This window comes from Halictus rubicundus, chromosome 10, assembly GCF_050948215.1.
Source record: "Halictus rubicundus isolate RS-2024b chromosome 10, iyHalRubi1_principal, whole genome shotgun sequence".
Lineage (NCBI taxonomy): Eukaryota > Metazoa > Arthropoda > Insecta > Hymenoptera > Halictidae > Halictus > Halictus rubicundus.
The window spans coordinates 3002552-3019201 of NC_135158.1; the positions used below are offsets into that span (position 1 = coordinate 3002552).

The following is a 16650-nucleotide window of genomic DNA, read 5'->3' on the forward strand; positions in this document are numbered from 1 at the left end:
ATTGCACAGTTGATCGGTCGAAATTTTCTGACGTTCGCGTCGGAATTTTGTTGATCCGTATTTCGGTGCAGGGGTTCTGACGTCTCTGTTGCCGTATTTAATAGTATTTTAATTCCATCTTGGATTTATTCTCAAGAAAACCGAATTTGAAGATTCGTCAAGGACACTTATTATTCAGTGAAAACTGGCTTTCGATTCTCGATCCTGTAAACATTAATGCACGAGAATTTCAAAAAAAGTACATCTTGTTTAAACAAGTTTTACTTCATATTATCGGCTTACTTCTTCCTGTACAATCATCCCCTTTCCGATATCAGGATAAAAATCGAAATGCATTGCTTCCGCGTCTCCCCAAAGCAGACTAAAAAATGGACGACTGTTCAATATTACATCGGGGAGAATTACGTCTTGGAAAAGCTCGCAAAATTCTGCAAGAAGATGCGATCGCCTCGTAAGAAGACATCGGCAGCGGTGGCGTCCGAGTATAGCGCATGGCAGCGTGGTAGCGTGGGTGGTCTCGAGGGCGCCCCAGATTTTCTTATCAACAGCAGGCCGTTCCATAAACAAGAAATCCAATGTGGCGGTCGCCCGATGCACGCCTCGATCTTCAAGGAAAAATGGCGCGGTGCTTATCAGACGCGGTTCTCGCAGCTTCCTGGAAAAGCTGCGATATCGAATCGATTGTCAGACGTCCAAAGATCGCAGACGCCGAGGAAGCAGAGAAAAAAAAAATCGGCGGAAAGCTCGTGTGGGATTCGATCGCCGATTCGACGTCCGTTAATTCACCGAGAATCGTCAGACGAAAAATTGGAATCCAACCCCTCCCCTGAGGAAGAGGGGTGCGGGTCTCTAGGTGTCCTCTTTGATCCTTTGTTTCTTCCACGACATCGAGCACCAATTGAAACGGGCGCAAAGTGGAGATGGAAATCGATGGGAACCTTACACCGGCGGCGCAGATTAACTTGATTTCTCGAATAAAAGTCCAATCGGAGGCGGCTGCTATTTATCGACGCCGTCTGCCGACTTCTACGGAAACGGCTCTCCATTTTACCCTCGTCGAGACGCGTCTCGATCCGTTTCGGGACCGAGAACGGTCTTACGGTGCGCAAAGCGGGCGTACAAAACGCCTTCAATCGCGACACTCTGGCGTTTCAATCGTTTCACAGCTGAATTACCTATTCGCTTCCACAATGCTCTAAGGAGACGTTTGTTAACCCGTCTAATCTTTTCCATAAACTTCTTACTATCAACTAAGATTTACTCTCCACCATTTTAAAACGGCAGCAACCTCCAAGGCTTTATGCATTAGAAGAGCCGGTGAGCAGCAATTTAATTTATAAAAATTCTACGAGCTCACAACATGCTGCATGAGACGTAACTTAATCCTCCTTACCACCCCTAATTAGTATTTTCCTTTGAAATTATCTAGGACAAATTCGATCTTAAATATTTGTTGCACTAGATGAGCCAATGAGCTTCCATTTTGTATATGAATGTTCCTTTGGCTACATTCAATTTAATTCTTTTGGCAGAAACACTCATACAGTTCAGTCAAGGGTGCAAGCGAATAAATAGTGAGACTAGTCAACTACCTCCATTGTACATCAAACTGTGTTAATTGTACATTTCTCGCGATGTCAATAGCATTACAATGGGAGACGTTAGCAGACAAGAAGTTTTGCTTGACGCCGGGTAAACTTGCGTTGTCGTTAGTTGGCCAAGTGGAATGGGGGCGTATCGCGCAGACAAACATAAGGCAATTATCCTGTCTGAATCGCGGGAGGCGTAAAAGAACAATAAGGTTGTCGAGCAGGTGGCAACCAGTTCCCTTTATACGATCGAGTGGAATGGGTCTTTCAAGTCCTTGGCCAGGCAGAGTGGAACGAGACTATTCAGGCGTGGACGAGTGCGGCGAATAGGATGAGGAAAGTTTCTGCGTCTGTGAAGTCTTTGGTTCTGTCTGTGGTGTCTGTGATAAGACTCGGCACTGAGGCTGATAATAAGTACATCTTTGGAAAGCAATACAGATAAATTATTCAGATTACGCAAGCATCAGGTGCTGATCTGCAAACGAGCAAGTAGTACAGATCGGTACACAGTGAGACAACAGGAAAAGGGGCAAGATTTTGGTCCAAACAGTACAAACTAATAATTAGAGGTGCAGTACAAATACGTAATTCAAACATAGCAAGCACAAGGTGTAAGTACATGATAAAGCAAGTAGAAAAGGTCTGTTTAAAATCAGGCAACAGCACAAGTTAGAAGAAGATTGAAGCAGTTTTTGGAGTCAGTAGAATTGTACTCTCTATGGTCAGGCACGATGAGACTAATAAATTAATTCTTCAAAATTTAACTAGGTGAACGACATGTACTGACGCGTCGGCGAGCAAGTGGAATAAGTCCGCGCACAGTCATGCAGCGGGCAAGAGGACAACAAAACCGGCGTGCAGACTCGACAGCAATCGAAGCAGCGACACGAGAGACGTGAAACGAGCTTCCGACGACAAGAAGAATCCTGACGTCTTGCATTATGCTCGCGTGCCGCATCGGAAAGACGCAGTCACCTTGGGCGCGCGTGCATTTCCCATGAATATTCATGATTGTATCGCGGGCGGATGGGAACGCTATTGTTAAGGGGGGAGACGAGTAGAACAAGCAACAGAAAATCTTGTCGCGTCACGGAACCCGGTTGTAACATCGTCGTAACCACGTACAGTGTTCAACGGCGCGGTAAAGATTCGATGATCCGACGCTTAAATCTCCGCAGCGAGCCTGGAAAGCCGAGATCCCGGGGACGACCGGGACAATTAACCGAAGCCGACGAAATACAGCGTTGGGAGGGCGGAGCGGTGGGGGGAAGCCGATCTCTCAAAGGACATCCTTTCCTTGGATCGATTCGACAAGTGCAACACAAGGAATTCCGGACACGTACGTCTCCCGGCAGGAAGACGAAGGTAGGAACAGGAGGTGGAGGAGAGTTACAAAACGGTTTCGAGATGAAAGAATCGTTAAGAGGAGAGACATCGGACGGGCCGGCAACGAAATAAAACGATCTCGCCGTCGTCGTCGCGGAGGATCGAATGTCCGAAGCGACACGTTTCTGGACATCCTTTTGCCGCGATGAGGCTCCGTGAAAAGACCTCCAGGAACAAAGAGCGACAAGATGACGAGCAACGGATGAGGCAGGAGTGGCAGAACAATCGGGAATAGCAGAATTGCGAGAGGGGGCGGGCGAGGCCGATGTGGTTTTTGAACCATGCGCCCAACTAGATTCCCCCCCCCCCCCCGACCTGCCCTACCACCTTCATTTCTGCATCCTCCGCGCAGGGATTTTAGAGGAGAAGAAAGAATTCGAGAAGAAAACAATGTATCGTCGACGAAGACGCGTCCTGAATAACCCGCCCCGAGGATATCCATTGGTTTCGGCTTTTCATGGTTTTCCTTACACGGTCCCGTTTCCTAAAATGTTTCATCCTGCACGGCGAAGGTCCCGTGAAGGAGGCAGGGCCTGCGGATCGATGTGCCAAAATATTTCGGCCGTCAGATGATCAACGAACACCCGGTTTAACGGATGTTCTCCAGGTTAGATCTTTGATACCGGGAAATGATTATCATAGACGCGCTCCACGTTCCTCTATATTCGTCGGTGGATCGATGCGATGCTTGTATATCCTATTCAGCCTGGAATTCATTACGGTACTTTGAAAAGGGTTAACATATTTCCGAGGGAAATGAGTTTACCGGCTCGTGGAAGTAGCAAGGCTGGAGAATTGATCGGACAACTTGCGCGTGGGCGTGAATGATAGAGGTGGAGAAGATTGCCTTCAGCACGCCTCGAAGATAAGTGTAGTTCAGTCGGAATGACAGAAATAGCGCTGAATACCCGGGGAGAGTTCGACGAAATTTTCGAGAGTTCGAAGAAAAAGTTTAGGGAATCGCCGAAGTAGAATGAGTTGGGAATTGATCAGACAATTTCGAGTAGTGTTACTTACAAGGTAAATAGAATGAGACTGCCTTTAACTCTTCGAATAGTCAAGCACAATTAAATTAGATGTTGAAGAAAATAATTGAAAAGAATGGATCGTTAAATGGTCAGACTAGTTAAGTGAAAATGTCAAGATTCGATGAAAGAGACTGAGGGTGGCTTATCTTGGATAAATAGACCACAATAAATCAATTAGAACTGTAGTGAACTCAAATCATACAATTCCATAGATACTGTAAGTTGAGTAGTTGGGGTATTAATCCAGCATGCTACAAAGAATTGTCGACATAAGAGTCGTATAGTCAAGTACGGTGATCAAAATTATTGTAAATTCAGTGAAGAGAATTTAGTGGATTCTGGAAGTAGAATTTAGTTGAACACTGAATGTAGCAAAGTTATACTTAGTTAGTTAAATAATTAAATATAAATTGCTCAAGAGGATAGTAAATACGGGAAGGAAAGTTTCACCAATTTTGGAAGTAGAGTAGGTCAGCAATTGGTCGGGCGAGCAGTATAAATTTGTGAAGAGCAAATATAGCAGAGTAAAATTGCATTTAGCTTGTCGAATAATGGTCCAGGATTGCAACGAAATCACCTAAGTATATTTAATAGACCCTCTAAGTGGACTTACTCGGTGTCGGGTCAGACAACATGGACCATATCCTCATCGTCACAGAAATCGCAGTAAGATCGCTTATGTAAAAACACATATATCTGGAACCGTGACAGATATAAACTAAATTACTGACTTTCCCGTACCAAATTAATTGATACGTCTGTATCGAATCAAAATAGAAGTTCGGTTTCCAGCTACAAGGTAAATATGTCAATTGTCCGACGACTTAGTCGCTGATCTGCACTACTCGGCTCGCCGATTTCTCTGTGCACCTTCTTCACGGAGACCGACAATTAGGGTCTCCTTATAATTCACGATAAGTCGAGCGTCCTTGACGGCTTGAGAAACGGAGACAACACAGTGTTCGCGAGTGTTTCCTTAAAATTCATGGCGAACCGAGTGTCCCTCCTTACTTGAACTACCGACATCCCTACTTCTCGTCAACGAGTAGCCCCATTCTCTCTTTCAATAACAACAGATACTTTTCCGCCGGTCACGATGAGAGACGACGTCCTCGACCAAGCACGATTGTTAATTCCCCGCGTAAACGACAGTGCCGGCGAACAAAGGATTCTTTTCATAGCCTCGTTTCTTATCCGGCTGAATCATATTCCTCCAAGGTAACTGGCTTGTAGATGGCATAATAAACTGCGCGAGTCCCTCGCGGCTACACAGCACGCGATGCTCGACATTACCATTTCAATTCGGCCCGGTTGATGTACAATCTTCCCGATCCGGGAAGAGTTCCGCCAAAATTAGGGGTTGAAAAAAAACCGCAACTCATTTATACCGTTCGGAATCAATTGCTCTTCCTCTCTCGGGCTATAACAATTTGTCCCGTTTGACCCAGTTTCGAGACTCGATGAAATCGGAGGGTAACGATTCCTCGGATCGTTTTCATTCAAAGTTTTCGGGGGTGCTGCGCGAGGTCGCGAGCGGGGTGGGGTCACGGCGTTAACGTGATTAATCCGCGCGACGACCCGGCCACCGGGGGTCTTCGTCGGGCTCGCGACCCGTTAAACGGTGTAACCGACGAGCGGATAATTCGATGAAGTAATTCGGAATAATTGGGCGGCGAGGGCGCGCGCCAAGTTTGCCCGCGCGACAAATGCAATAATAAGAAAGCCGGGAAGCCCGGACCGGCTGCAATTAGCAGGCTCGAATCAACCGAGCCACCGGAGACGTCGTTAGATTACGGAATTTCATTTGCCGCCGGCTGCCCGGCTGACTTTGCCCTCGATGGAACAACAAGTCGACGACGACCGCCTTGTTTCTCTCGTTCGTCGCTCTACGCCGCGTCGGCCAACAGTCGCAAAACTCGTTCGGACGCTTGTACCGTCAAACATAGCTCTACACCATCAGATCTTCGACTATTGATTTTCTTTTATGATTCGTTGCAAACTATAACCGTAAGCTACATTTTGGATCGTTAATATTTACAAGGAAACTCGAACAATATCGCGAAATCAATTCAAAGCAAACTTGGATCGCGGCGGGACATCGCCGAAGAATATTGTCAGCTTGTTAGCGTACCCAGGGGCACTTAGAGTAACCGGAAGGAGGAGAACACCTGTAGTACCAACTTCCTCATAAGACAAACTCCGCGTTTACCGAGTCAATACTCGTGGTCCCTTGCAGTTAAGTTTCTCCTCCCACAATTTGACTCTTCGCCGTTTCCCCTCGGGCCTGTCCACTCGTCAGAACTCCTTTATACTTTTCTCGCACTGTCCCGAACGCAATTCCGACCATTCACAGACATTATAAAACAAATTTCGTCTGCATACACCCTTCATAAATGATTCCAATTTGTATTCCTTAAACTCAAACTCAAACAGAGACCTTACTTCTCAAACAACTCTAAACATCTTCAAACATCATCTTCAAAAATAGTGCAGAAATGACTGTACGATGCAAATATATACGTTCGTCAATTTGTAATGCCAACAGATTCTCAAAACTCCATTTTTCAAGCAGTGTCAAACGACTCCAAACATTCGAGATCAAATTGTCTGCACAATTGTCGCCTAGAACGCCATAAAACGGAACGCTGATGTACAATTTATCTCTCCATCGTCTCCTACAGGTGTTTCCACATTATACAGCTCTTTTTTCACGCCGTCAAACAGCCCCAAACATTCAAGATCGAATCACTCTTTCAAGCATCTCGGAAAATGACGCGAAACGAACGAGATTCGAGAGCAAACCCCGGAAAAACAATCCAATCCTTTCAGTGGGGTCTGTCTTTCTTTGGGGTCGTCTCTTTGCCAGCGGGTTCGGGTTCGGGTTCAGGTTCGTTTCGAGGCGGATCAGGGATCCGCCGAAAAAGAAACCGAATTGAATTAGATCTCGCGAAGGTTGAGGGCGGAATTTAGATTGTGCAGCAGAGCATTCTCCGCTATTATGGCTGTGTTTAGCGTGCTTTATGTCCAGCTGGCAACCAGAAGAACGGGACAAAGACGCGTAGCCGCAATTACCAGATTAAAGTCGGGACACTTTTTCCCGTATTCTGTCCTATTTTTTCCCGGCCCTGTGCTTTTGTTATGCGTTTCCTTCGACGGTTTCGGACAAATCGCGAATATCGCATCGTGTCCGCGGAAGAAAGGGTCCTTCACCCGCGAGCAAATACAAAACGCGATTTTCTTTTCTCTCCGTTAGCTTCTGTTTATCACCCTTGCCCATTTTCCTTTTCTTTCTCGGATTCAACCCCACCCACCGTACGTTCCCTAATAAGCCGTGGGCCTGAAGGAACGTCGGCATAAAAAATACCGGACCGGTTGCAATTAGCAGATTGAAGTCAACAAAGTTTTCCGAGGCAAGGATCAAGGATGAAAGGGAGCGACGACGGCTCAGATAAATTATTTTTTGACACGCGCGGGAATGCCCCTTTCAGGAAATTGGGGACGGGAGAATGGAAAGGGAGGCGACCCAAGCACAATGGCTAATTTCGAGATTGGTTTCATGTTAATACTGTTGTGAGAACGACGGCGAACGTAATGGCACCGTTACGTTAATAATAAACAGATGGATGCCGCATTAACTTTTTACCGACTTCGATCGCCCCGAGTTGTTTTTCGACCTCGTTCCTCTGTGATTGTAATCAGCATAATGCCACGTCGCCGAGTTTCAGAATTCCCTTTCTACTCGCACGATGAGCAGAAATAATTAACGCATATCACTGACTTTTTAACGGAACGTCTCTGTCTTGATCTTGAATAGACAATTTAAAAATCCAAGAAATTAAAAGTCATAAAAATATCTAATGAAATTATTCGTTCATACAAAGTCCACAAATTAACATGTGCGAAATTTGTTAGTGTAATTATGTTTACCATAAGCAAAAACTATCCAAATTGTAACACCTTTTACGTTTCACTTTCACGAAGTTGTCTATTGAAGTGAAAAAATTTTTACACTCGATCTGCAGAAATAAAATACGAGCGATCGACGCCTCTGGAAATGAAATATATAATAGCGCACACTCGTTTCTAAAGGCTCTTTCAGCTTCGTCATTCGGCGGTACCGAATCTAATTCATTTCGAACGGAGAAAAGTTAAGCACCGGCGAACTGCTCCGTCAGTAAAATGCAAGAAAATTGGAGAACCGGTTAATCGATATGGTCCATGAACGGTTCATTTACTGGCGAACGATCCCTCCCCGGTGGACCGGCCAATATAATTTCACCCGTGCGCGCGTTCAATTCATCAAAGAAATCCGTGCGCGAAGATGCGGAAAGTATACGGCGCGCATCGCGCGCGCGATAAGAAGCGGGAATGATGGGCCAAGTTCGGCGAAAACTATTACCATAAAACCGAACTCCGGGCAAACATGGAATTCCCCGCCGATCTCCTGGGCCGTCATGCTCTCGGAGAATGAGTCATCCGAACGAAAAGTTCCAAAGCGGTGGGTGGGGAACGAGGCGGAGTAGGGGGAGAGAAGAACGCGTGCACACGCCGAGGGGTGGATATCTCGAAGAAGTTTTATTTACCTTCGATCACGACTGAGTTTCAATATCGCGACAATGGGACCGGGGGAATGTTTGGTAACAGGCTGGGATACGTTGTCAGCTCTCGAGTCGTCTGAAAGCTTCCTCGAAAGCATAGCGAGCCTGGCACATACGAATTCCGACGTGGATTCCGCCCTGTTTGTTCTTCCGACACCCCTGCGTTCCGTTTGCTTTCGCTGGCGCTGGTTAGTCCATCCAAAAATGTTTGGAAAAGAGCGAGATCGTTTAAAAATACTTAGCGACGCACTGGATGTACAATATAATCAGGGTACTATAGTTCAGACATTAAAAATCTCCTTTAATGTTGTCAAGACTGATTCTCTTCAATTCATTGCGGAACAAGTTATTCTCAAACAAATTATCATTAAATGCAACACCATTCCTTTAATTCAATTATGATATTTAACTGTTCAGTGGACATTCTGCTCGTGGATAAATCTACTGCAATTAGCTCAATGCAATGTCTTCGAAAGCAGCCAAAACAATTCAACATTGTCTGCTCAATAGTCTGGATATCGAAAGAATTTTATTGACATACAGGATCAAGTTGGTTGGCCTCGTAAAAATTCTCAAGGCTGGCCAGGACTGTTCAGAATGTTTTCAAAATGCCTACTAGTTCAATGCATCGGAGAAAAGCAAGTACGCAGTAACATTAAATGCAAGGCTGTATTAACAGTCCATTCAAAATCGTAGGATCTAGCCAGGACGATTTAGGAATTTACCTTGAACTGCCAAGCAATCAAAAGGATCTGAATAATTTTATGTGGTTTGCAGGACCCACTCTAGTCCTTGGACCTACCCTTATCAGGATCTACTGCTAGATAAAAATTTGCCTTCGACCCTGATGCTACTCGAATGCCTCATAGGAGCTACTGCAATGAGCCCATTAAAAAATTCTTGGGTCCAGCCTAGATAGTTTAAAAATGTCCTTTGAATAAGCACTCTTTGATAGCCTATTAAAAACTCCTAGGACCTGGCCCAGAGCAATTACAAACACTCTCTTAAATTTACAAGCAATCAAAAGGATAATTATGCCAATAAAAATTCTCGGGCATGACCCACGCTTGTCAAACAATTTTCCTCGAGTTACTGATGAATCGGGAGGACCCGGAAGAGTTTCTGAAAACTGTGGAACGTGTGGGGGTTCAACGGGCACGTTTCTGGCCGATGGGATCCCGGATCGGCGGCATTAGGCGAAGTTCAGGAAAGAACCGCTCGATCCGCGGAAGTGGCCGGGTTAAGTGGTCCTCGAAACGCGACTCGAATATTCCCGGTCCGCCGGAAGTTTTCGATCGACGTTGGGGAAATGGAGCCGGGTGATCGAAGGGGGACAGGAAGCCGGCGGCAACATGGCACGGGACCAACGCGTCCGGCGGGACGGGGATTCAAGAGGACCATTGGTACCGCCTCGTAATCCGAATGGGATCCCCGCGGGCCGGACAAAAGTCACCGTAACGACGCAATTCCTGCTGGCCGTAGAGCCGCGTTAAACGACCCCCATTCTAGGGGTTCCTGGTAATCCCAGGCCCTTCCTGCATCAGCAGATCCTCCCCAGTAACCTCGAATGCCTAGGGGAGCTAACCCAGACTGGCATCGAATACGCCTAGATCTTGGACAATGAAGAATTCCTTACGGAATCCCCGTTGATCCACATGGGATCGCATCACAGGTCCTACACGTATAATCAGGACTACGTAATCCAGCTGGAGGGTCCGCGACGACTGTTCAGAAGCCTCTAGATCGTCTCGATCGCTGGCACCCACCCGAAGATAGAGGATCCTCGATCACCGTTTTCGGAAACTTACCCCCCACTATCAGCAGCAGGTGGAACAGAGCACGTCGCACTTTCCCGCACTTCCGTCGAACGTCTTTATCCATGCTGGAGCCGTTGCCGCACTAGACGTCTCTCCACTGACTGTCGTCTCCGATGATCTACGCTCGATGTCAGCCGACACTCGTCGCGCCGGCGAGTGTCATCGGGACACCGTGGTCCCGGTTGCCGTCTCGCGTCGATTGCCGTACGGCGTTGCACGCGTTACTGTCAGAAAAACCCGCCACACGAGATATCAACTTTCACCAACACCGCTGTCAAACCGGTCGCCACGACAGCGACGATAGCGCACAGGGCCACGCGGTCGCGACAGTTCCTGACTTGCAACTGACGAGGGATGCTGCACGAAGAGTTTGCGCCGGCCTCGCGCGCGCGCACAGAATCCTTACTCCCCTGCGCTCCTGGCACCCTCGGTCAGTTAGTCACCCCCTCTCCCTCTCCCTCGACGTTCGCCAACCCCTATCTCCCTCTCTATTTCTCTCTTTCCCGTAGTCTTCTTTCCTTCTCCTTTTCACGGACATCGTTCCTCGAGTCTCCTCCCTCCTCCCCCGCGGCCATTCACCCGTTCGTATCGTCTTCCCGTCTCCTTCTCGATATCAACACCCCCGTGACACCCCCTCGTTTCACGCAATCTCTTCCCTCTCTTCCCCCCCCCCCCTTCTCGTCTCTCCCTATTACGCTTTTTCCGCTTCCACGCCGTACTGTCACGCGGGCGGCTCGCCGCGTCTCTTTTCGGTTCGTTTTCACCCCCTCTTAGTTAGTTCACCCCCTCTGTGTATGTGTGTGTGTGTATCTTTTACCTACCCACACCCACGTTTCTCTCTGTCGCAGGCATACATCCAACCTCACGCGCATCCTTTCGCCGGCTGTATCTCAAACACTAAAGAGTTTCTTAGGAAATTGAATTGAAACCCAACCCCCAGTGCTCCTCTCCACCCCTTCTCTCTATCTCTCTTCCTCTTTCAATCATCTGTGTAGGAGGCTCTTGTTGTTTCTCTTCTCTCGTCCCACCGTTTCCAGACTCTTGTCCCCGGTTGTTTTGGGCTACCCCGCCACGACCGGACTCTCCATCCGTCTTCGTCTACTTCCGCCCCGTCGCGTGTTCCAACCCCTAAACCTTCCCCCCAACCCCCTCGATGGTTTCTCCCTTTAACCGCCCATCGTCACCTCCGTGCCGGTTTCCCCGGGAACTGATTGTCTCGCCGTTAAGCGGCAATTTATATGTTAACAGGGTCGAATCGGTCGAGAGTCATGCATACGTTTAAGAAAAGGGGTGCGAACGGGGGGGTGGTTAGCAGGAACGAGGGAGAGGCAAGGTGAACGACGCACGGTCGCGTGACGATGCCCCGACGACACTTCGCTCGTTAGTCGAGCCAGCGATCGTCCTGTTACGATATGGATCTAACCCCCTCCGAGGAGACACACTCCTCGAATTTCCAACTATCCCTAAATACCCAACCACCCCCGGCTTACTTATCGTACGTGTTGTTACATTTTATTTAAGTGGAGGAGGATTCGGCATTACGAGCAACCAAACGAATCTAGGCAGTAATTCTAAAAATTTGACAGTGGCATATGCTATACGTGACTAATTAAGAAATTGTGGGATCAGGCCGAGATCTCAAAACTTTCCTGGAATTGCCAGGGACCAAACAATAGTAACTTTGGAAAATTTCTAATCTTTCGGATTAATTACCTAGCACGGTCAGGAACCAGAATCGATTTTCTCGGGGAAGAACGATGCGAGCCACCACTTCCGGTGGTAATGGCCGTCGCGTCGGAGCCAATGGGTAGCAAGGTGGCAAAGTGACGGCGGGAAAACCGGCGGCGTGACCGGGAATTCAATTTTCTCGGACGACATCGGTAGCCGTGCAACACGCACACGCCACTCGCGAAACTTGGATTGCACACAGCACTCTCTCTCTCTCTCTCTCTCTCTCTCTCTGTCTCTCTCTCATTCTCACACCCCCTTTCTCTTGTGGATCAAAGCCGGATCGACTGCCGAATAGAGAGGCATTAGAGCGTCTGCTTTGTTCGAGATGCGCCTTGACACGTGTCCCCCACATCTACACGGTCCGTCTGTCACATTTATTCCCTTTGGAGACCGGGGATTATACGTCTGGAGTCGCTCGATGCCAACCAATCAAATAATGCTCATGTTTCATGCAGACGCGACTCGGTCGATCCTCAACTGTCGCGCGGTTCATAGTCATCGTCGTTACTTTTAATCGACGCATCCCTTTTACTACCCTGAACGGTTCTGACAGCACGAAACATTTTTTCTCGATCTGCTTTGTTCAATCCGAACGCAGAAAAGTAGTTCAATTTATTTAAAAATTAAGTGAGCGTTTCTTAAACAATCAACTGAACGTACCATGCTATGAGAAAAAATTAATTGGACAGAGCCTGGACTATTGAAAAATTACGCGTAAGTAACTTGAAATTAATTAATGCATCGAGTGAGTGATACAAATTTGTATACCGTATATATGTTAGTATATACATAGGAATCAATTTTTGAACTGAATTGACAGGATGATGAAGAGTATGGACGCTGACGTTGCATTCATGATGCATGACGATTGTCGCGAACCGTGAAACGCGTTCGGGTTTTAGCATTCAGTGACCGCGCGTCTTCGTCGAGTGTTCGCGAGTGATCCTTTGTGCGCTCCTTTCTGTGTCCCCTTCCCCCTCGGGGGTCGTACTCACCACTTTAATTGCTACCTTGTCGTGGTGTGGGGCACGACTGCACAGTCGCCAAAGGCAATTGCAGCGTCCTACTGAGTGATTTACGCCCACTTTCAGTTTTTTTTTTCACTTCTTGTATCCCGCGCCGCGTTCTCCGTTGTCTTTCTGAGCTAATCGAAAGACTGGTCCTTCGAGCCGGATTCCCCACTTTGGGGGGCCGGCGCCCGTTCTGAAGGTCATGGCTCGTCAACGTCGCACTCGTCGCAGCCGTCGAGTTCGCAGTTCCCGTGACCTATTCACGGACACTATTACGACGTATGTGCCGTCTGCTACAACAGTGTCCGTCAACGCGGAAAACTTGAACATTCCACACAATCGTCCGTTCCGCGTTGTTTCAATTCCTTATAGCCTCGGGCCTGCTAAAGGATCGAGTGGGATAGCCGTCGTACGGTTATTCGCGCACACCGATCTGAAGGAGTGTACTACCGACTCCGGGCCGCTATTGGTTACCATCCACGGCCGAAATGGGACTGTCCGCAATCGAAGTCCCCTGTGGTTTGCCGATCATATTGTCGGCACGTCTACACCGCTGGCCGTTCTCGACACCCTCTGTCAATCAAAAGGCGAAACAAACGCCTTACGTGTCATCTTCTACGTTACCGTGCAACTGGGTCGAGAAACGTACATAGAAACTTGTTCACCGCTCGTGGTATACCACAACCCGACGCTAGAGCCGGTTGCCAGTGGATCGAGTGGATCAACCGCATTCTCGCTCGTCTCTCCCACTCCTCGCGCCCGCCTTTCACTTTTCCACTCCGACTCAAGCGATGGTGGTGAAAGGCAGCAATAAGGCGTATGCCTTATCGCACACTGTGATTTAATACTTCATATTTAAACTTATATTCACTTGATGAAAATCGTATTATTGAACTCTTATTATTAAGTTGTATTATGAATATAAATATTTCGATTTATGTATCGGTTCATAATAACAATAACATATAATGTATTTATAATATAATCTAACAGCTATATTATGGTTGTACATTACTAATTAATTCATGACACAGTTCCGCTAATGGGTGGTTAAACACTGAATCGTTATCAAAATAATGCATTTTCATGCACACATGTCATAAATCACGTGGGTTTTGTTATATCTGTACACAGGGATTTCACAGTTACCCTGAGTGCTAGACCGCAGAAATTTATGCTGACTTACATGTTCATAGAAAAGTTTATGAAACCCACAATGTAAATGCAACTGTCCTTCCCAAAAATAATACCAAAAAACAAATCTATTTTTCAACATCTCTGAAATCGTATACTTTCAAATAATTAGACTGCTGATTTTATGCGTACGATAATATACATTCCATAATTATAGTCGTACATATTTTCATAATTATAGTCTCCATTCAACTACTATGAAGGGAAAGATTGAAAGCAGTATAAAATCGACCAAAGAAAGTATATTATCACGATTTAAGGCAACAATACTACTTAAAAAATCCCTCATCCAGTCCATCCAGGGGTCTCAACAGGTGGCAACGACCTACCACCCCCACCCTCGCCCGTGAAAATGAGCCAATTTACCCGATCGCCCTCGACGACCCTAAGATACGACATAAACTTCGTCGAAGGAAAAACAAATACTCCTCACAAGAACTCGTCGGCCGCCCTGCCGATAAAATCGAACATACACCACCCCCATGATCGAGGCCATTGAAGCAAACCACCCCCGATGTCGACTAACCCCCCACGCACCGACCACCACCGAGCTAATCGTTCCCGAAAATCAATTCCACCGGGCTCGACGTCTCGAATTCGATATTCCGCGGGGGTGGTTTTTAATCCGCGACCGAGTCGGAGGTTTGAAACCGGCGGAATGCCGGCGAAAGTTTCGGTGCAATTGGCTGGAACGTTGACCACGAGGCAGGTATTTTCACTCGAGGGGTAAAACGATTCGGGGGTGCCCTCCAAGAGGGAATGTTCGCGAGGGGGAGGCTCGCAAATAACAACTGAGAGTCGTTAAAAGTTGATGGGATTATAAGGTAAGGGAAAGTCATGGACTTAATGCTCGGGTGTCGGTCGAGCGCCTCTCGCGATTATGGATGCAATTCACTAAAGTATTTTCGGTTTCCACCCCTCGAATTCCCATCTTAGGTAGTTTCCTTGGCGTTGCAAGCGACTTCGGCTGGTCGGACTTGCTGGGAACACCCGCGGGCGAGTAATTTAACTTCTCGGGGGCGCAGACGGACGCGTGCCCTTTCGTCACGTCCGTCACAGCCGACGAAATAGGATCCGTCCGAGGGCGGGGGCTGTTAGCCGCCCGTTAATTGACGAAAGCTCGGCAATTGGCAATCCCACCCCTGTTACACCTTGATCGAGCTTTTCTCGATCATTCTGCAACTTTCTCTTGGAGCATTCTAATGGGGGTGATTGATGACTCCCAAAAAATTGTTTTTCTTTATACTTTTTAATGTAGAATGTACAATTCTGAAATGTGAAGACTATGAACTATCTACTACCACCTAAACAACTTCCAACCCTCCCTTAATCCCTTACTTCATCTAGTAGATTCCATGGCTGACACTGAAGATAATCAAGAACATTTGTAATTACACCTGAATTATAATTAAAAATCTGTCTACCCTTCCCTAACGTATTTCTTCATCAATCAAATTTTTAATCAGAAAGTCACCGCTATAAGACATCTCAAAAAACAATTCGCCAGTAGTTATAAAAACTTTTGCGGCTCTAAAATCTTACAAACAAGGTGTCTGCGTTCTATACTACCATCCTCGTATACTACCATATTGGCCCTCTTTTTGACACCGCTCACTTCCCGAGGGAGGCCACAAGGGTCGCAGGTATTCAGATCGGGACAGTTCGCATAATAAACATTATTAACGCCGAATACATCAAATAGCTTGAACGATCCTGGCTAACCGAGAATGCTCTGCAGCTGCGTGAAACCCTCCGCCCCCGCACTTACGTCTACAGAAATAACAATAGCGCGCAGAAATGTTTCCGGCGCGTTCGCGTCGGCAATCTGCACGCGTGCGCTCGTGCACAACAGCGTCAGGAAAGGACCACTCAGCCCGCGAGCTCCCCGGGCTAACAACTTTAAAAGTTCCGACTAAACGAGAAATTGCATTAAATTGCGTTTCGCCGAGCCCTTTCGAACATTCCATCCCCGCAATACCTGCGTGATCCACTGGCCGTTAATGCCCCTCGTACCCCCGCACGCGATAATCCGTCTCGAATCACGGAGTCCCTCCCACTCTTTAGCTGCCGACAGTGTATACGCCCAAAGGAAACTTCGACCGCCTTGATAGTTGTGCGAAATCCCGGTTCGCAATCATTAAGCGAATTAAGGGACCACCGATTCAGCCAAATCCCTCTGCCGACGATTCGACACGCAAATTGGTCGTTAGCGCTGCGCCAAGTTTTCTGCACCGATGCCACGGATCTGAAAATATTATAAAATATAACAATTACAAAGTTCCATGGAGTGGACTTTT

The 16650-nt window shown here is 47.2% G+C and overlaps 1 protein-coding gene across 1 annotated transcript in view; it reads right to left on the reverse strand.

The window, feature by feature from the left end:
- The window catches only part of LOC143357729 (uncharacterized), a 151889-nt gene extending 141141 nt beyond the window's left edge, over positions 1–10748 (reverse strand). Inside the window, exon 1 of the mRNA XM_076794295.1 lies at positions 10410–10748. Within this exon, the coding sequence (XP_076650410.1) occupies positions 10410–10482 (73 nt within the window). The 5' untranslated portion in view covers positions 10483–10748. The remainder of the gene's footprint in view (positions 1–10409) is intronic.
- Between the last annotated feature and the right edge of the window lie 5902 nt (positions 10749–16650).